General features: G+C 37.7%; 1 protein-coding gene across 1 annotated transcript in view; it reads left to right on the top strand.

Annotated features, from left to right (window-relative positions):
* The first annotated feature begins 266 nt into the window (after positions 1 to 266).
* Positions 267 to 20,764, top strand: part of PPP1R9A (protein phosphatase 1 regulatory subunit 9A) — a 390,403-nt gene continuing 369,905 nt past the window's right edge. The window contains 2 exon segments of the mRNA XM_063667554.1: positions 267 to 395; positions 2,165 to 3,774. Of these exon segments, the coding sequence (XP_063523624.1) occupies positions 2,380 to 3,774 (1,395 nt within the window). The 5' untranslated portion in view covers positions 267 to 395; positions 2,165 to 2,379.

Raw genomic sequence — 20,764 nt, 5'->3', positions numbered from 1 at the left:
CTCCTCCATTACACCGCGGCCGCCGAAACGGCCCGGCGTGGCGACCGCACGTGGGCCAAACCCCTTCCCCGGCCGGCACCCCTTGCCCCAGGCCGGCCCGAGCGTGCGGGCGGGTCGCTGCCCGGGCCGCCGCCCGCCCGCAATGGCGTTGGGGAGCGCAGCGCGCCTCCCGGGGCCGCCCGCCGCGGGCAGGGAGCGCGTGGGGGCCGAGGCGCGAGTGGAAGCGGCCGCCGCAGCCGCCCTGCGCGCTGCGCCGTGAGGAGCGGGTTGCGGTGTACCCAGCGGGCCGGCGCCGAGCCGAGCCGCCGCGTCCACCGTGGGGCGGGGGGCGCCTGCGAGGAGGGGGTGGGAGCCGCGGCGGCCCGACCCTCCCCGCCCGCGGCGCTCCCGCTCGGGTAAGGGGGAGGCTGAGCGCGGGGCGAGGAGTTGGGGAGGGTGGAGAGGAGGAAAAATCGGCTTGTACAAAGGCTGAGTTGCAGGCTGGGGGTGGGGGTGGGTTGTGGTGGAGGAGCAATAGGTTGAAGATCGGAGGCATTATCAGTGGGATCTATTGTTTCCTGGCACATTGGGAGGAAAAACAAAGGGATTTATTTTCATTACCCTGTAATTTTTTTTCTTTCCTATTTTTTTAAATGTGGCCAGGGAGCTCGTCTCTCTCCGTGTCACAGTGGGATCCGCCTGGCAGCCGCCGGGAGCCGCAGCCAATGTGTTAGGACTTCAGGTGCTTCTTGGCACAAAGCTAGACTGCGACCTCCTACCATAGCGCTTGGCGTCACCTGCTCTCCCGGTCCTGCCCCAGGGCCGAGGGATTGCGTCCCGAACCGGGCTTGGGAATCGGCTGCCTCTCAAGTTGGTGTTATTTATGTTTGTCTTTTGTGAGGGCAGGTTTTGAATCCCCCGGCGGCCCCATCTCCGGCTGCCCCATCTTCCCCGCCCCCGCCTCCTCGGGTTGGAATTGGCGGGGGAGGGAATGGGGTGTGTGTGTAGGGGAGAGGGGAGGGTGTTTGTGGCTTTAAAAAGAATGGTCAGGGTAAAAGGAGATTGTCGATGCTTTACAAAAAAAGAAAAAACAGGCACCACACTCCAAAGCCTTTCTTGTTTGTCTGCATGGGCCATGCATGCGTGCTGGGCCAGGAGCCGAGTTTGGAGACGGTTTAAGTGGAAGTGTGTGCCTCCTCAGCTGATTTTGCGTGAGGGTGATGTGGCTCGGTCTAATATCAAAACAAAACAAAAATAAAATGAAAAATCTTTAGAACTGCCTGCATTGTCTGCTCCTCAGCATATCTTGAAGTATTTGATTGCTGGCTTATTGATATAAAATCCTGCTGTGGGCTTAAAGAGACCAGCAAGCATGCATTGCGTTGCGTTTTGAACTGTAGTTAAGTTAGAGGCAAGAAAGAATAAACAAATCAGGGCTGTGAAAAGGGGTGTCACAGTATATTTGCTTTCTGATTGTCACATTCTTACGCGTTTATTCCCATGGTAGTCTGCATCCCACTCCATAATTAATAATAACCACTGTTAGGAAACTTCCAAATACTTGTTATAACTGAACTTAGTGAAACTTACTGATATTCAGGAACTTTTTTTCTCCTTGTTTTGGTCTGAAATTGCATTAGTATTGCTTTGGGGATGCTGTAGATGAGAATATTGGACCAAAAAAAGTAAAATATGCCGCTGTAGGCATGTTTTGGAGTTTGTAAACATAGATTCCAAACTTAATTGTACTTAGAAAGAATAAGTTCTACCTAATTGTGGAGAATCCTAAATGAAGTTGATTTTCTGGACAGTTTGATGATTTCTTAAGGATCGATGAACTGCTGGTTTCTTTTTAAAGGGCATTCACAAAAACGACCAAAACTTGGGCTAAAGTATTGCTTTCAAATATACTTATGTGTAACTTGTATTTGTGAGTGTGTGTGTGTGTGTGTGTGTGTGTGTGAGATTTTGATAGGTATCTCCAAATTGTGTTTGGAACTTTTTTTTTTTTTACCAAAGACCAATCAGAATGATAACTTTTTGACTTTTAACTTCCCATTTCAATGAGTAATCTCTTCTGTTTGCCACGTGGCTAAGCCATTTGGAAAATAAAATGTATGTTATTTGACTAGATATAAATTCAAATAAGTAAATGAATTCAGAAATTCATTCTTTTCTATTGCAGATGAACCTCTAGTCTTGCTTTGAAAAAATCATTCTGTGTAACTCTTGACTGTGACTAAGTTCCTAATATACCTGTTGGGACGATCACTGACACAGTGTACCATTTGAGAGGTACTTTTCTTGACCCAATACTGGTGATTAGAGAAGAGAGGTATCTTGGTTTTTGGTTTTTTCATTGATCACTATGAACATTGGCTTTTCACCCCTGAAGTGAAAATGTTGAAAACTGAGTCTTCAGGTGAACGAACCACGCTCAGAAGTGCCTCTCCTCACAGGAATGCATATCGAACTGAGTTTCAGGCACTGAAAAGTACCTTTGACAAACCCAAGTCAGATGGGGAACAAAAAACAAAAGAAGGTGAGGGCTCCCAGCAGAGCAGGGGGAGGAAATATGGCTCCAATGTCAACAGAATTAAAAACCTGTTTATGCAGATGGGTATGGAACCCAACGAGAATGCTGCAGTCATTGCCAAAACAAGGGGGAAAGGTGGACATTCATCTCCTCAGAGAAGAATGAAGCCCAAAGAATTTCTGGAAAAAACTGATGGCTCAGTTGTTAAGTTGGAGTCTTCTGTTTCTGAACGAATTAGTAGATTTGACACAATGTACGATGGCCCTTCATATTCCAAGTTCACTGAGACTCGAAAGATGTTTGAGAGAAGTGTGCATGAATCAGGACAGAACAACCGCTATTCCCCAAAGAAAGAGAAAGCTGGAGGGAGTGAACCTCAGGATGAATGGGGAGGTTCCAAGTCCAACAGAGGCAGTACTGATTCCTTGGACAGCCTTAGCTCCCGAACTGAGGCTGTCTCCCCAACTGTGAGTCAACTGAGTGCAGTATTTGAGAACACTGATTCTCCCAGTGCCATCATTTCTGAGAAGGCTGAAAACAATGAATACTCAGTGACTGGGCATTATCCCTTGAATTTACCATCTGTTACTGTTACAAATCTTGACACATTTGGCCACCTTAAGGATTCTAATTCCTGGCCTCCTTCAAACAAGCAAGGTGTTGATACAGAGGATGTTCACAAGAGTAATGCAACTCCAGTACCAGAAGTGGCTTCTAAAAGTACCTCTCTAGCTTCGATACCTGGTGAAGAGATCCAGCAGAGCAAGGAACCCGAGGACTCCACATCTAATCAACAGACTCCCGACAGCATTGACAAAGACGGTCCTGAAGAACCTTGTGCTGAAAGTAAGGCAATGCCAAAGTCTGAAATCCCTTCACCACAAAGCCAACTGTTAGAAGATGCTGAAGCTAATTTGGTTGGAAGTGAGGCAGCAAAGCAACAGAGAAAAGAACTTGCAGGTGGTGATTTCACCTCTCCTGATGCTTCTGCATCCAGTTGTGGAAAAGAAGTACCTGAAGATTCAAATAATTTTGATAGTTCCCATGTGTACATGCACAGCGACTACAATGTGTATAGGGTGAGATCCAGATATAATTCAGACTGGGGAGAGACAGGCACTGAGCAGGATGAGGAGGAAGATAGTGATGAGAACAGTTACTATCAGCCTGATATGGAATACTCGGAAATTGTTGGATTGCCAGAAGAAGAAGAAATCCCAGCAAATAGGAAAATTAAGTTTAGTAGTGCCCCTATTAAGGTAAGTGTGTTTTCTCCATTTGTTTTCTAAATTTGTTTTTAGTACTAGGGCCTAATTGTATGTAGAATAGACTTGACAACTAGTAGGAGTTTTTGTAAGGGATTCAAGATTGTTGATATCTTTAAAATCACCTGTTGTCAGGTGATTTTAAAAGTTCAGAGTTTGAGAGATATCAATTACATTTCTTAAATGTGCTTTATAATGGCATACACCAATAGTGAGTAATATTAAAGCTGAAGAAGTTCGGGAATTGTGAGATACATTCCAATGAACTGGAGTATGAGTATTGTGAGTACTGAAAACCAGGAGTGTTAGTTTGAAATGTAATTACTTTAGTTTTACCTAAAATTATTCACAAATAATATTTTCTGAATGTACACACTTTAAGGTATGAAGTATAAGGTACAATGGGAGATTTTTGGTAATCTGGGAATAATACCCGATTTACTTTCTTAAAAAATCTGAGTTATTACTTAAGTGTAAGTGGATTGTGAGGAATTTTGTTGGAACTTTTTTTGGGGGATACTGCTAGTTGGTGGTGAAAATTTAATTTATGGAAATATATTAGCTGACTTAAATACTTTGAAAAGCTTTGACTGTAAATACTTTGAGTTCAAAATTTGTTACATAGCTTTAAAATGAATTTTTTTGAAAGAAATAACATTGATTTGCCATTCATGGATTTATTTTTACCTCTTAAAAACTGGATAAATGCCAATTGAATTCACATGCTCTAATGACTTCACTTAGTTAACTTTGGTGTGGAAGAACAGCACAAAGTACATCAGCAGTGGGTGGTAGAATGTTTTTAGTGGATAATGGCAATAGGGGCAGGAGGTGGTTGGTTGAGTCCCAGAATCTCCTGGGGTGCTTTTTCAAAGTGTACTTGCCCACAGCTCAGTCCTGAGATTCTCTGGCATGCTCTCCTTGGGGAATCTGGAAGGTTATGGTGGCAGAACGTGTAGTTTTAGACCACATTCTAGGGGTTTCTAGCTTACACAGTGTGTATATATGATAGACTTGGAATTTGATATATTTCTGTAAATTTTCTCCTCAAAATCTAAAATCACTGTCTGCTATTTTCATTTTAGGACCTTCCATATAAGGCTCTAAAATATAAATTTACATAGAAATATTTAAAGAGAAATCTGACATTGTTCTGATTATGAAATACTATTCTGAAATAAAGTAATAATCTATGAAATTATTTACAGATGTTAGCAGGCAGACTTTCATTTTATTAGTGTAAGGCAGAAGTTCTGGGTCAGAATGGGTCATGTTAAGTTAAACTGTAGTTTAAAATAAACTACAGATGTCAATTCAGTTTGAAAGTAAGTTTCTTTGCAGTGCTTTACCACCTTCCTTTGTGATTATCTCCTTCTGCCTTCCTACTCCTCCCCAACCCCCACTGCCCTACTCTAGATGGTCTTTAAAGGTGCCTTTCCCCCAAGCCTATCCAGTGAGCTCCTAAACTTTGCCATTCGCATCCCTTTTGAACATCATCTTTCTACCCCTTAGGAAGAAAGCAATAAGATTAAATCGTTTCACATTGAGAAAGGCAGGAATAACTGAAATGAACTCTTCAAAGAGTTGTTAAACCCAGTGACTAACTTTTTAATGCAGGGGATAGCAGCTTATGAAAATTTATCAAGTAGACCACTACCCAGTCAACCAAGTGGGACACCAGCCTGTATTTGGGTCCTGTGCTGCACAAAACTTAACTGTGCACTAGTTGGTTTAATGGATTTTAAAGGATTTATCATTGAAATATGTCTGTTTATATGTGAACAAACCAGCTTTTTGGGAATGATATTTTGAAGTTCAACTAATTTTTGCTATGATTGCTTATAACAATAAGTATTTTGCCTCTTAATTTTCATATGACAATTTTATATAGCAAAGAATGAAACATTACCTACATTTAACGCATTTCATCAAGAATAAGATTTGTAAAACAAATTAGATCAAGCATAAGACTTGTGAAACAAAGATAATGTATTGCATTTTATTGGGCAGTTAACAGGACTTCTTGGAGTGGATTAAGTTTGCAAACAGAAGATTCATTCTTAGCCCTTTGTAATGAATAAGACAATTACTCTTTCTTGCTGCTTCCATTGTTTAATATGCAAGTGGATTCACTTGGAAAATTTGAGAGCTGCTTTCTACTGGTCATGGTGGTGGTCATAGTGTTTAGGTTATTCTCCAATTAAGATTTTTTTTTTGCCTCAGAGGGTGGTAATACCTAATTAGATCCAATTAAAGTATTTATTGAAGGCTTATCATGTGTGTTCTCTCATGCTGTTAGCTGAAGAAGACACAAAAATCTGTAAGGTTACCCCTTTCCTCTGTGAGTTTGTAGAGTCAATTCTTAAACACATTGTATTTAAAATCCTTAAAAAACAGTATAAGAAACTATGCCAAAATGTTTAATGTCCTGCGAGTCCTTTAATGGCACTTGGTTGTACTAAATGCGTATAGTGAAAGGGATTTGATAGATTATTTGGAAAGGAATGCATGCAACCATTTTCTATCTGTGTTTCTTTATTCTTTTCATAAAGCTTTATTTATGGAATGGGAAGTTGCAATTCCTAACCTCAGTCTTTTCCTTTGAAACTTAAACATACTTCCTCTTAAAGAAGCAACAGGGAATGTATTCTTTAAATAAATGATTTTTAGAACTTTTACATTCTTTTCCTGACTGTCACTTTATTCTATGCTAGGTTAAAAATTCCTAGCACCTTTAGTTTTTTGTTATAGATCTTATTTATCATCTTTGTATGTGTAATATTGTCCTCAGTGACTACTTCAGTTCTTTTTATAGGTGTTTTACATAGATATTTCCATAAGATGTCTTAAATCTGGACTTAGAAAAACATCAGAATAATAGTTGATCTTTCCTGTATAGCATATACCTTGTACTTGTACATATACCTTGATTTTTAAAAATGGTCAGACTGTATTGCCAGCCATCAGTTAGTATGACTTTCCTATCTTTCACAGACAGTTGTTTCTTATTAGATAGATTGATATGTTTCATAGGGTCATGAAATATTAGAATGGGATTAATAATAGCAAATTAAAATCCAACTTTGAGATATGGAATGGGAGAATGTTATGAACCATGCTAATTCAAGATGGAATTATGCCTTCATTTTCAGGAATTTTTCAAAATGAAAGGATTGAATTAAAGTAAATTTGTCTTAGATGAATCAAAACAAGAGAGGGTGACATGTCTTTTTTTTCTACTAATTCAGAACATTTATGGAGCCCCTAATATGTGTCAGGGACAATGCAAATATAACAAATACAACAAATACATAAAATGAGGAGCTGATGAAGTAGGGAGCTGCTGGTCAGTGGGAAGTGTACAGCCCATTAAGGAAGCTCTCAGGCTGTTCCCAACTCTGTGCTTTGATGATCTTTCTAAGGTTGCTGCAGCCTCATTAAGGAGGTCACAACCTTTCTCTGTTTCTTATGTCCTTTGAATTGGTATTTTTTTTTCCCCTCAAATACTATTGTGTTACAATGGATTGTTATTCTTGAAACAGCGTGTCTGAAAAAGATTTTTCTAACTCACAGTAAGAAGGATATTGCAGAGTTAATATTGAGGTACATTGTGCTATATTTTGTGTTTTCTCAAATCATATGGCGCTTTACAGGACTAGAATTCAAATAATCAGCAAGGGCACCAGAGCTTCTTCAAACCTTACATGATAGTTGTTGAAAATGGATCTTCTTGTATTCTCTCCCTCTTTTGGGGCTCCGAGTCATAGTTAGGGCATTCATGGATATATGAAATTTTTTTGTTCAGGATGGTTTTCAGGGAATAGTTCTGTTGAGATTCAACTTTTTGTCTTTGCGGAGGCTTCCCTTTATAACAGTTTTGTCAGTGCTTCTTAAACTTTAATATGCATATGAATCACTTGGGAGATCTTGTTAGCATCAAGATTCTGATTCAGTAGGTATTCTGTGGGAAATTACCTTGATACAATGGTTGAGCTACAAGTACACCAGCAGGCAAGCTATCTCAGAGGTTATGGAATAGACGACTCAGAAAACAAATTAAAATGCTTGAATCACATGATTTACCAAACCAGTTAAACACAAATCCAGAAGCAAGAGGAAAGCTATGGCGTAAGTTAACACACTGCAGGTTCAAACCAGGTTGGAAGGACCACGCTACCTGTCCTGGATAAACAACGTTCCTATGTCCCATCTTTCTTTCACATAACCCTTCCCCATTAATGACGTGGTCATGAGGACCAGAGCTGATGTTTGAGCCAAGACTCCATAGACTAATGATTTCCTGGGTTGATGATACACACTTGTTCTTTGAAGAGATGTGACAAATACACTTAGGTACAGCCGTAGCTTTGCTAGTTTGCCTGCTGATGAGCCATGGGACCATCCTTGGTGTCCTCAGTAGATGACTGATATGGAAGTAATGTAGCTATCAGTCCAGGCATAATGGTGACTTGGTATTTCCATTGCTTTTTGTCTATAAGTAAATCTCATTCATTTTATCATAATTTCTATTTATTTTATTGTTGTCATGTCTTACTCCCAGCTTACCTATTTATTACACATCTGTTGACTGCCTTCGTTTCACCAGCTTGCATTCTCATTATCAATACTTGGCCCAGCCTGAGTGTTGCCTCTGTCTCATAAGTTGTTAGTTTATTTACCATCTATGATTATCACTTCTTAAGTGTTTCATCCATCCCATTTGTTTTGTTTACCTCTATAATAGAGTTTCATATTCTGAAATAATATAGGAAAACCACATAACAGTATGTCTGGAGGGGAACCTTAGATTTTACATTTTTAACAAGCTCTCAAGTGGTGCTGATGCTGCTGATCAAGAGATCACTCTTTGGAATATGAATTTGAAGTACAATCTTCTGGCTTCTGAAAGTGGCTGGCCATAGCATGTTAGGGAAGCAACATGTAATAAATTTCCTTTCCAGATGGGCTGCTATAGCTGGTTGGGTGGAATAATATTCTCTGAAGCTGAAATAAGGTATAATCTTGTAAAGTGTATGAACACTCTGTTTCTGGATCCCAAAGTGGATTATTATCCTTAACTCAAGGCATTTGGGTCATTAAAAAGTCACATCCTAGGCTCTTTGTGTGGTTTAAGTTTTTAGTTATAAAAAGTTGGGAGGAGGAAGTTTTTAATAGAATCAGAAATTTCATTTCTTTCATTCTTTTGCAAGTGTAAATTAATAAACTTAGAGAGTATAAGAATTGTCATATGATTTAACTTGCTTTTCTTGGATAACTTTGATGGTACAACTTTTTTTTTTTTTTTTGCGATGGAGGTTTGCTCTGTCACCCTGGTTGGAGTGCAGTGGCATGATCTCAGCTCACTGAAACCTCCACCTCCTGGGTTCAAGAGATTCTCATACCTCAGCCCTCTGAGTAGCTGGGACGACAGGCATGCACAACTATTCCCAACTAATTTTTGTATTTTTAGTAGAGACAGGGTTTTTACCATGTTGGCCAGGCTAGTCTCGAACTCCTGACCTCAAGTGATCTGACTGCGTTGGCCTCCCAAAGTGCTGAGATTATAGGCATGAACCACTGTGCCCAGCCGATGGTATAACATTTAAATTGGATTTCCTTTCAAATTTTTATGTTTTATGACCTATGCTTCATAACCAGGTAAATGAAATATGTCAAATATTTTAATATACTTTGTAAAATCAAATAATGAGGATTTGTTGAATGAATCCCTTTTCTAAAATCCAGAGGTATATCTCTACTTTTTTTTTTAACTGAACAGTGATCATTTAGTGTTTAAAAAGGGATTCTTTTGACAGCAGATTATTTCAGATGTTTACTGGTATTTATTTGTAATGGAAATATTTAAAGTTTCTTGTTTTTTGTTAATTTAATTAATTTTTTTTGAGACAAGGTCTTGCTCTGTCACCCTGGCTGTAGTGCAGTGATGCAGTCATGGCTCACTGCAGCCCTGACCTCTGGGGCTCGAGTAATTCTCCTGCCTCAGTCTCCCATGTAGCTAGGACTACAGGCAAGCACTACCATGCTTGTTAATTTTTTTTATTTTTTGTAGAGATGAAGTCTCACTATGTTGTCTAGGCTTGTCTTGAACTCCTGGGCTCAAGCGACCCTACTGCCTTGGCCTCCCGAAGTGCTGAGATTAAAGGCGTGAGCCACTGTGCCCAGCAGTTTCTTGCTTTTTGGATCATACATAATTTGTGTTCCCTCTAAACTTTCTCACAAATGACACTAATTGTTGGGTTCATGTACTTGAAAGATAAGATGCCAAATTTGGAGGAAAATCATTTTGTGTTATGTTATCCATATGTCGTTTACCTTGTTAACCCAGTTACATGCCCATTACAAGTAATTTGATTGAAATCTCATCTGCATTAGATTTTTTTCTAACACCTTCTCTACCACTTGAAAACAAGTTTAGGAATTTTCGTAGAGAAATATAGTTAGATGTGGGCTAAATTCTGTATAAACAAAACAAACATTACTATAGATTGTTGATTTTTATGCTGTTATCTAATTTACCTGATATTTTTCTTGATTTTCTATGCTCTCATTTGGACCTATTTTCTTTTTGTTCTTTTGCTTCATTATATTCTGTAGCTATGGTTTTGAAAAGGAAGAAAACTTTTCAAGTTATGCTTTACAGTTTTTCTTCTGGTCACTTTTACAGTTTTCTCCTGGTTCTAATCTCTTTAGTTTGTGACATAGACATTTAGAGATGAAATATACTTGAAGGTAATCTAGCGTCATTTCCCAGTCACTTCAGGAAGCCCTTCAGTAGCATACTCCTGACAGATGATGTTTCAGCTTCTGCTTGCATAATTCTGCCCATGGAGAGTTTATTACTTTGGAAGGTAAAAGGAAAGTTAGAAGGAGGGGCATGCTGGTGTGTGTAGGGAGGTGGTGCACTCACTCTTCTTTTTATTTAATTTTAATTTGCAATTTTTTATTAAGATAAAATTCAGGTAACACAGTTCACCACTCTGAAGTGCACAATTCAGTGGTTTTTAGTATATTCACAGTGTTGTGCAACCATCACTTTTATCTGATTCTAGAACATTTTCATTATCCTAGAAAGAGACCGTGTCTGTGAATAGTCATTCCCAATTCCCCTTCCTTCTTCATCCTCTGGCAAGCAGTAATTGACTTGCTTTTTCTGTAGACTTACTTCTTCTGGACATTTCTTACAAATGCTTTTAAAAAAGAATATAGGAGACTTGAAGAATATAGGAGTATGGCTTGGGATATATTAAATTTAAGATATCAAGAGGATAGCACACTACAGGAAAGTCTAGAGAGCAGTGGCACAAAGAATTTTCTTCTGGTTGGTGACATGGTCTAAAAGTTAAGTGGCACGATGTGGGAGCAACAAATGCTGTCTGCCATTTTATGCGTTTCATAGAGAGGAAGAACACATGAAGCTGAGGAGACAGTAGGATTCAAGAAGAATGAAATGTATAACTGAGGAAGAATAGGTTTATGTGGCTAAGAGGATGGCTGAACAACTCCTTTGCATGGGACACCGCACTTCTCTTAATGTAATCTAAAATTGCTACACATGAAGCATGAGTGTTTGATTCAGCATAGGGTTTCTTTATTTCCTTTTAGAGACAGGGTCTTGCCCTGTTGCCCAGGCTGGAGTTCAGTGGCACGATGAAAGCTCACTGCAGCCTTGAACTCCTGCGCACAAGGGATCTTCCTGCCCCAGCCTCCCAAGTAGCTGGGACTACAGGTGTGTGCCACAGTGCCTGGCTAATTACATTTTTTTTTTTTTTTTTGTAGATTCAGGGTCTTGCTATATTGTCTAGGCTGGTCTTGAACTCCTGGGCTCAAGTGACCCTCTTGCCTCAGCCTCCCAAAATGCTGGGATTGTAGGTGTGAGCCACCATGTCCTGCCAACATAGGGTTTCTTTAAAGGTACAAGTGGCATTGATGCTGAGTTTCATCTTTACATTGGTCTTTTTATAGCATGAAGGAATCCTGTTCCTTTTCTAATAATCTGATGCTTATTTCTATCCTACTTCTTTTATATTGTCGCTTTCCTTATTCTTTTACTTTGATTGGAATTGTTCACGGACAGCTTCACTACTTTAAAATTTTTTCTTATCCTTCAATATTTCGATATAGATTTCCTGTGCCTACATGCTATTATCTGTACTGTAACCATCCATAAGATGAGTGATTTGAGGCAGATATTTATTTAGTTTACTATGTATTGTCTATTGGAGCATATTACTATATAGTCTATATTACTATTAAATATCATTAACTAGTAATAATAATGGTAACATCGAGAGGTACTTGATAATCTGTCAGGTTGGACAAGTGTGCCTCTTGAGGTCTTGAATTTCTTACCTGTAATTGAGGCTGTCTTACTTGTAATTTATCACTGAGATTGTTTCTCGGCTTTACCATCCTGTAATTCTCTGTGTCTTAAACATATTTGTACTACACCATAATCATAAATATTTGTGCTGTGATTTCAAAGAGAAAATTTTGGACATCTTTTGTTGAAATATCGAAACGAAGAATTTATGTTAAATTGTTCTTGAGAACAATAATTCTATAGATTATAGTAGAAACCTTAAAATGAGTAAGATATTAAGTCCATGGGAGCACATTTTTATAGAGTGGATTTTTAGAGCAACTTGACTTTTGAAAGTATGGGTTTAACTATATGTTAAAACACCCTGCTGAGGAAACTAAGAATAAAGAAAGAAATGTTTTGTAATATAGTTGCTGACATATTAATTGCTTCACTCACTTTTGCTCTGGAAATAGCTTCATAGCACAGTTCAACATGATTGAAATATTGATAATTTTTTTTTTTTTTTTTTTTTACAGTTCCCAGTTTTCAGCCTAACTTACTCTTTCTTATGCACATATCCTTACAAAGAAGACAGCGAAATACAGTATGAACATATCAGGAAATTTTATATTTTAGGAGGAGGAAAGTTTCGTTCTTTGCTTACTTAATCTATTTCATTGGTATTTTTAAAAAGTATTTGTGGAGTTAAAACTATTCACCAAATACTTATGGATAATGGTAAATGAAACTGCTCACAGATCTGTTAGTCTCCTGTCCTCTTTTATAAGTCAGATGAGTTTTGTGCCGGGGAAAGCTAATCTTCCAAGTTGTTTTCCATGCCAGTTGAAATATATAGGGCTAGATTCGGACATAGAGTGGTTGGCAAGGGTCAAAAAGGTGAATAGAGTCATGACGATGAAGGTTTCTTTACAGGAATAAGCAGTGAGAGTCTTCCAGATTAGGTCTTTGGTATTTCTGTCTTGATGCCTTTGAACTGGCATGACCCTACGAAACTGAGTGACCTGCATGTTGAGTCTGTTGCTGTATAGTAAGATGGTCTTTTCTCTTTTATTCACCTCGGATTTCTCCTCCAAAAATTTCTTTTTACTCCTCCTCTTTTAAAAATATTTAAGTATACAGCCTCATGGAGGCTACATTCATATCAGAAAAGTGTCTAATCTTCAATATAAGAATCTTAAATAGTACTCACAGTCAGAGGTACATTTTCAGGCTTGTGAAGAGTTTTCTTTTCATGGTTAGGGTCCACAGAGGAGAGGGAAAACCAGGTTTATTGGTTAGTTTTTAAGATCTGTTTTTGAGGCCGGGCGCGGTGGCTCACGCCTGTAATCCCAGCACTTTGGGAGGCAGTAGCGGGCGGATCACGAGGTCAGGAAATCGAGACCATCCTGGCGAACACGGTGAAAACCCCTCTCTACAAAAAAATTAGCTGGGCGTGGTTGCGGGTGCCTGTAGTCCCAGCTACTCGGGAGGCTGAGGCAGGAGAATGGCATGAACCCGGGAGGCGGAAGTTGCAGTGAGCTGAGAGGGCGCCACTGCACTCCAGCCTGGGCGACAGAGCGAGACTCTGGCTCAAAAAAAAAAAAAGATCTGTTTTTGAGTAGTGTTATTTTGATGGATTCCTTTACTAAGTACTTGTTTTGGGTAAAATTGATGTGCAAAATTGTTTTGTAAAGGAAGAGAAAGACATAAATTTGCACTTTTCATTGTTAATTGATATTATATATGTATAAAATTATTATTTTTTTAAATAACCCATTTCTCAGGGGGAAAGACAAAACTTATTGTAGGATGTTTGAATGACATCTTATCTACCATTACCTAGAATGTGTTTATTTTTAGAAGTTTATTCTGTAGGTGGAATAATAAAATACAGTAATTTAAATTATACACCAGGTGTTATATAATATTCTATGTCCAGAGCATCTATCTCCTTTTAGAAATCTTAACATTGAGCACTGAGCACTAAAACAAACAAACCTGTAAGTAAGTCTTTTGAAAAATAAAGGCTGGCTGGAAGATTGAGGCTGCAGTGAGCTGTGATTGAGCCACCACACTCCAGCCTGGGCAACAGAGCAAGACCCTGTTTCAAAAAAGAAAAAGAAGGGCTGGGCCCGAAAATCTATGATTTTCATATCTGTATTATATACAGTTTTTTGCTCAGCATCTAGAATTACCTATTATTTAGGATAGATTCCTAAAAAATATAATTTTATTAATTTATAATTTTATTATTTATAATTTTATTAAATTATATTTAAATTAATTTAAAAAATTATTTTAAAGCCCTTTATCTATAATTCAGAAAGGGTGAATTATATTGTTATTGTCTGAATTGTTATTCAGAAAGGGTGTATTAGTTTATAATCAGCATTGCATTGGAATAGTTTTCTCACAATCCCTGCACCAGTACTTAGTTTTATTTATATGCTTTGTAGTTTTCAGTTTGGTAGGTGAAAATAGCTCTTATAATTTCTACTCGATCTATTGTTGAGATTGAAAATTTTTTATGTGCTTATAGGCTTTTTTGATATGAGTTCTGAGTGGTTTTTAAATCAATGTTTGTTAGTAAAGACTACGTCAATGTGTTACTTAAATGAGTTGGTAAAAGTTAAAGCAACTCACATATCCAGTAATAGGGATACGGTTAAATTCATTACGATAAATGCATATAGTATAATAGGATAAAGGTGTATAACTCATGTTTTCTAAGATTACTTAAAGATGTAAATACTTCATAATAAAAAAGTCTGGTTAAATGCTGAATATGCATTTCTGTCATATTTTTACTTTAAAAATATGTGTGTTTGCACCTAGGACAAAGATTAAAAACACATACATCAAAATGTTAACTCTGGTAATTTCTGGATTGAGAGAATAGTGATAATGTTAAATGAATGTATACTTTTCTGAATTTACTTAATTTTCTACAATGAGCATGTATTACTTCTTTAATTACATTAAAAAATAGTGGTGGGATACAATTGGAATGATCAGCAATAACAACATAAAGAAGTTAACAAAAACACTTTTTAAAATGCTGCCCCAAATTCTAATAATTAGTCTTTTAATGTATTTTTTTTGGAGGACAACATGTCACAGAAAAAAAATTTGGTTTAATAGTGTAAATTTATGTAACACTGAAGAAGGTGTTACTTTAAGAAAATGGATGAACTTTTGATAGTTGAATTCATTAAGTGCATATTTCTTAAACCTTGGTAAAATTGATCCCACATTTGTGGCTAACCTTTTAAGTATTATGGGGAGGGAGACCATCCAATTCATTTTAAATTGTGATTATATAGCATTTGCATAGGCCTGAGATATTTTCCTTAAGTTCAGCTATTGTGTATATGATGTTCTAATGTGTTACTTAAAATACGCTTTCAAACACTGGGTATGATGAATTTGAAGTGAAGCATATTTTAATGAGTAGTCATACTAAAGATAATAAACATGTACTTAAAGGAAACTTAACCATTTTCCCATGTGGCATAATGTCTTTCTGATGTCTTAGATTATTGAGCCTCAACAGGCTTGCTCTCTGTGAAGGTGAGAGAGTGGAGATGTCAAGTTCATTATCTTGCTTATATATAATCCTTTGAAAAAATTCACGTACACACCCAGTTAAAAATAGGATTTTGAGTTCTAGGCCTCCACAGAATCCATTTGAATATGTTTCCTGTCCTAAAACACCAGCCAATATGTGGTTTCCTGTTGTTCCTCTTAAAAAACATATTAGCTGAAAAGAGATTCATTTGATGTGTGGTTAGACTATATGGTAGTATGTTATATTTTTAGTTAGAATCAAAGGGTCAGTTCCTCTCATCTATTGGGTAATTTTCTACCTTCGAAAAGCTTTGGTGGATAATGTTGTAGTATATAAATGATGACAAACGTATTTTTGTTGGGTGGCAGAGTTTTCTGAAATTGGAAGTTTAAATTATTGCTTTTTGTTTAATGAGATCAGCAGATTACTCTGATCTTACAGTTTTAAGCAGTTCTGGGATTTTATAAGTTCTGGTGAAGTCCTAATTAAATTGCCTTACAATATAATCTGGTGTTTGGATTATCACTTTTTGTTAAGTATTCTTAAACCTTACTACAATATGGTTGATAAATTCTGTTAATATTTTATTGTATACTGGGTTTCTAGTAGTGATATATAGATGATTGTATATAAGAACTATTTAAAGAAAAAGAGGCAACATTAACAGACAAACCATGTAAAATTTTGACTCTTTTCTATAAAATGGTTACACTGGAAAAAGAAAATTGGAGTTCAAGAAAAAAATAATTTTACTGGTTGTGATTTTGCATATTTATGTAAATTTGTGAATGATTTGAGGCAGTGATATCTTTTTTTAGTTAATCATGTACCCAATCAAGTTTGGGACGAGGCTTATGTTTTTCCATAGAGATTATGACACTTGTGGAATTTTTATCTTGCTGGCTCCTTCTCTGTATAACGAGTTCTGTGAGTAGTAGCATTAGTGAACTGGAGCTCCCTCAGGAGATTGTCCCATTTGCAGATGTAGCAATCAGAAGAGTTTTAGTTTGAGTTACTGGGTTTTGACTCTTATTACCTAATACAGTTCTTTATTTATTTAGTTTTGAGATGGAGTCTCACTCTGACTGCGTTATTATCATTTTTTTGAGACGGAGTCTTGCTCCGTTGCCCAGGCTGGAGTGCTGTGGTGCGATCTCAGCTTACTGCAACTTCCGTCTCCCAAGTTCAAGCGATTCTCCCACCTCAGCCTCCTGAGTAGCTGGAATTACAGGCACGCACCACCATGCCTGGCTTAATTTTTCTTTTTTTAGTAGAGACGGGGTTTCACCATGTTGGCCAGGCTGGTCTCAAACTCCTGACCTCAGGTGATCTGCCCACCTCGGCCTCCCAAAGTGCTGGGATTACAGGAGTATGCCACTGCGTCTGGCCTACCAAACGAAATTCTTACTCTTAATCTAGAATGAGAACTATTGAGAGTTCATCCATTAGAACGCATGAAGCCTGTCCCTCAGATGGTTGAAAGTCTGTAGCTAGAGGATGGTTGAAATAAACAGAATATTGATGTGAAATATTTCTGAAGGTATCCTTTTTCCGTATCCTATATTTAATGTTTAGCTGGCATATTAGAGTTGTCCAGAGAAACAGAACCAATAGGATGTGTATATATACAGAGAAAAATGTATTGTAAGGAGTTGGCTCACAGGATTATGGAGACTGGCAAGTCAAAAAGCTGCAGGGTGGGTTGGCAGGCTAGAGACTCAGGGAAGAACTGACATTGCAGTTCGAGTATAAAAGTCTTTTGCTGGAAATTTTTTTTTTTTTGCTTGTGGGGGAGTCAGTCTGTTGTCCTATTCAGGCCTTCAACTGTTTCGATGAGGTCCACCCACATGATGGAAAGAAATGAGCTTTCCTCAAATTACATTTAAAAACACCCCCACAGAAACATCCAGAATAATGTTTGATTAGCTATCTGGGCACCATGGCCCAGCCAAGTTGACTTATAAAATTAACCATCACAGTCAAGCTTTCTTGTTTTGATTGCCCCTTCTGAAGCTGTTTCAGGGAGAAAACTCATTTTTTCCCCCATATGTCTTAGTCGGGGAGTTGGTTCCTCTCTCCCTCTCATTCTTAGAAAATTTGCTGAAGGGATTCCCTCTGTTGGGCAGTATGTTGTAGGAGAGGATTATATATTTGGAATCAGAAAGACCTGTGTTCAGATCCTGCAGACATCTGATCTTTTAAGAAAGTTTGTTTAAACTTTGAGGACAGGGAATTTGTTTTATGGTTGTGTCTCTAGGATTTTCACACTGCTTGGCACATTGTTGGTACACAGTTGGCATGAATAACCTTTTATGTTCACCATCTCTGCCCTTTCTCCTTCCTCTTCTCCCCCTCCCCCCACCTGAAGGGCCAAGTTGGGATGATATTAATATTATTATTTTTATTATATTTCGAGATGAGGTCTCACTCTGTTGCCTAGGCTGGAGTGCAGTGGCATGATCACAGCTCACTACAGCCTCGACCCCTGGGCTCAAGGGATTCTCCTGCCTTAGGCTCTTGGGTAGCTGGGATTACAGGCGTGCGCTGCCATGCCCAGCTAATTTTTTTTCCATTTGTGTAGAGACAGAGTCTCACTATGTTTCTCAGGCTAGTCTGGAACTCCTGGGCTCAAGCGATCCTCCCACCTCAGCCTCCAAAGTGCTGGGATTACAGGTGTGGGCCACTGCCGGGCTAACATTTTTATATGTATAATGCTTGTATGATTTATTTATAGGTAAAATCCTTCAGGTTAGCAGTTACAAATGAAAGCTGGGTGATTCCATTACAGATTATAATCTTTCCTGGCCACTGCTCTGGCTTGCTGAAGCTGTTGTGCTCTCTTTCATTTGGGAAATCTCAATCTATTGCCCTGTAAGGTAATGACAGTTCATAAGTAACCACAGTCATTAAAATATGGTTGTTTGAGATATAACTATGGAAGTTGAAGGGGGAGAGTACTCATTTTGCCTTAACTTTATATCTACTTTGATCACCAAAGCTTGTAATTAGTTGCAAGAAAATCTAAAAATTGAGATTCCATCAGAAAGTTGTAAAGCTACTTATTTAGAGGTTGCAGTAACTTGCTTCACCTTTGGTAACTTGAGTATGTGAGTGTATCTATATTCTGAAAATGAAAGTTATCGAAAATTTAATTAACTAAAAAATTTGAATTATTTCTTTTACTGTTTAGTCTTTTTATCTTCCTTTTATTTCCTGACTTGTTTACTAAAATGTGGTTTCTTTTGTTTTTTTCAGTGGTTAGAGAGGAATTACTTTTTTGGGATCATTTGTGTCCCCCTACTCCCTTAATATTGATTTTAGAAATGTGCTTGGTTTTAATTCCATAGCTAAGTTATAATTTTGTAATTATTTTTGTAGTTGGTTGTCTCATCCTCTAATCAGGCTTTTGCTGACTGTGAATTTGTTTATCCAGAAAACAGTTTTTCATTTTCTTGGTGACTTGTAATTAGTAATAAATTGCATGGGACCAAATAATCCAAGGTCTTGAAATTGTATTTTTTGCCTGTATGTTTCCTCCATGAATTACATTATGTGGAAAATGTCTGACACTTGTTATTAAGCTGAAATATGAAATAGCTTTGCTTGTTCATGCAAATTTGTTTATGTAGAAACAAGTTTTTCCTAGGCAGAAATAGCTTTTGATAGCATCCTAAGGAAGAGAATGGTTAAGCTGTTTTCTGCATTTTCTTTTTAAACGTACAATAATTTTTTGGGGGGGTTATGTATATTTCTGCAGATACATAAAAACAATGTTTTGTAAAATGCATTGTAGACATTGAAGTAGAAGAATCTTAGTATTTTCAGGGCCCTTGATAATATCTTTATCTAAAAATGTAACTATAAAAGTTATTGTTTTTCCATTTCTAAAATGAATACAAGCACCTTTTAGCAGGATGTTGGTAAGAATATATGACTTAATATGAAGGTTCATTATATTATTTGAATGAATTGAGCTACTATGTCAGATGTGATTTTGTTACTGCTGTTTTTCATCTTGAGATTCATATTATAAGATTTTATAATTACTATATACGCATTAGTTAAGGCTGATAAATCACCTATTCAAGTGTTTATAAATAAGTGGTTATGTTACAGCTATTTAGAGAAGCATTGTCTTCTGAGTTGATTGATAGTAGTCAACAAACATTGAATATGTTTAAAATGTGTTGACTTCGAGCTCTGCTGTGTAGATATTGAGATAAATAAGACAAACCTTTTCTCCTTGAGACTCTAGACTTATGAAGGAGTTAGAGAAGTAAACATTTGTAGGATAGTGTGATAAATGCTGTGATAGAGGTATATACATAGGGTGACCATATATAATTTATTGTCCAAACTATTGAGAAATTCAGTGTTCTGATTATTATTACTGTCTTCAAAAATAAGGGCACAGACCGTTGTTTAGTCCTCTTTGGATCATGCAATGTCTAGGGTGACCATGGGATTTATTGTCAAAATTGGGACACTTTTTGAGAATGAAAGGGGATGTTATGAATACTTACACTGGGGCAACAGACATAATCTGGAACTGACCCAGGGAAGCCAGTACACATGTCACCTTTGATATAGCAGCTTGCTGTGGTGCTCCTAAGCAGGGGAGTCTACCTTTATCAGGAGGAGAGGAATCATTAGGGAGGACTTCTCAGAGGAAGTGGTGCTAGAGTTGAAGCTTTAAAGATGAAAAAGAATTAATTAGGTAGAGAAGTGAAAAATCCTAAGCTGAGGGAAAAGTATGTTTGAGAAAAGAGTAAACCAGAACAGTTGGAGGAACATGAAGGGTGTGTGTGTGTGTGTAGTGTAAGAATGTAGGCAGGTGGTAGTTCAAGGAGGGACTTATATACATAGGAGTTGGAAATGAAATGCAAACTATGGGAAGTCATTGAATAATTTAAAGGGATAGATGACATCATCACTTTGCTATATACACCCCTCCTATTTGTTGGTGGTTATGGAAGGGTGGAGAAGATCCATTGGTTCCCCATTTTTTCTCTCTGTTCTTTCAGTAAACATTTATCCTAGAAGCTTTCAACCAACTTCTGTTTATTCAGCTTGCTGGATTAACTGATGTCTTC

Source organism: Pongo pygmaeus, chromosome 6 (genome assembly GCF_028885625.2).
Source record: "Pongo pygmaeus isolate AG05252 chromosome 6, NHGRI_mPonPyg2-v2.0_pri, whole genome shotgun sequence".
NCBI lineage: Eukaryota > Metazoa > Chordata > Mammalia > Primates > Hominidae > Pongo > Pongo pygmaeus.
The sequence above is the reverse complement of the archived record's forward strand: the minus strand, read 5'-3'. Positions and strand labels throughout refer to the sequence as shown.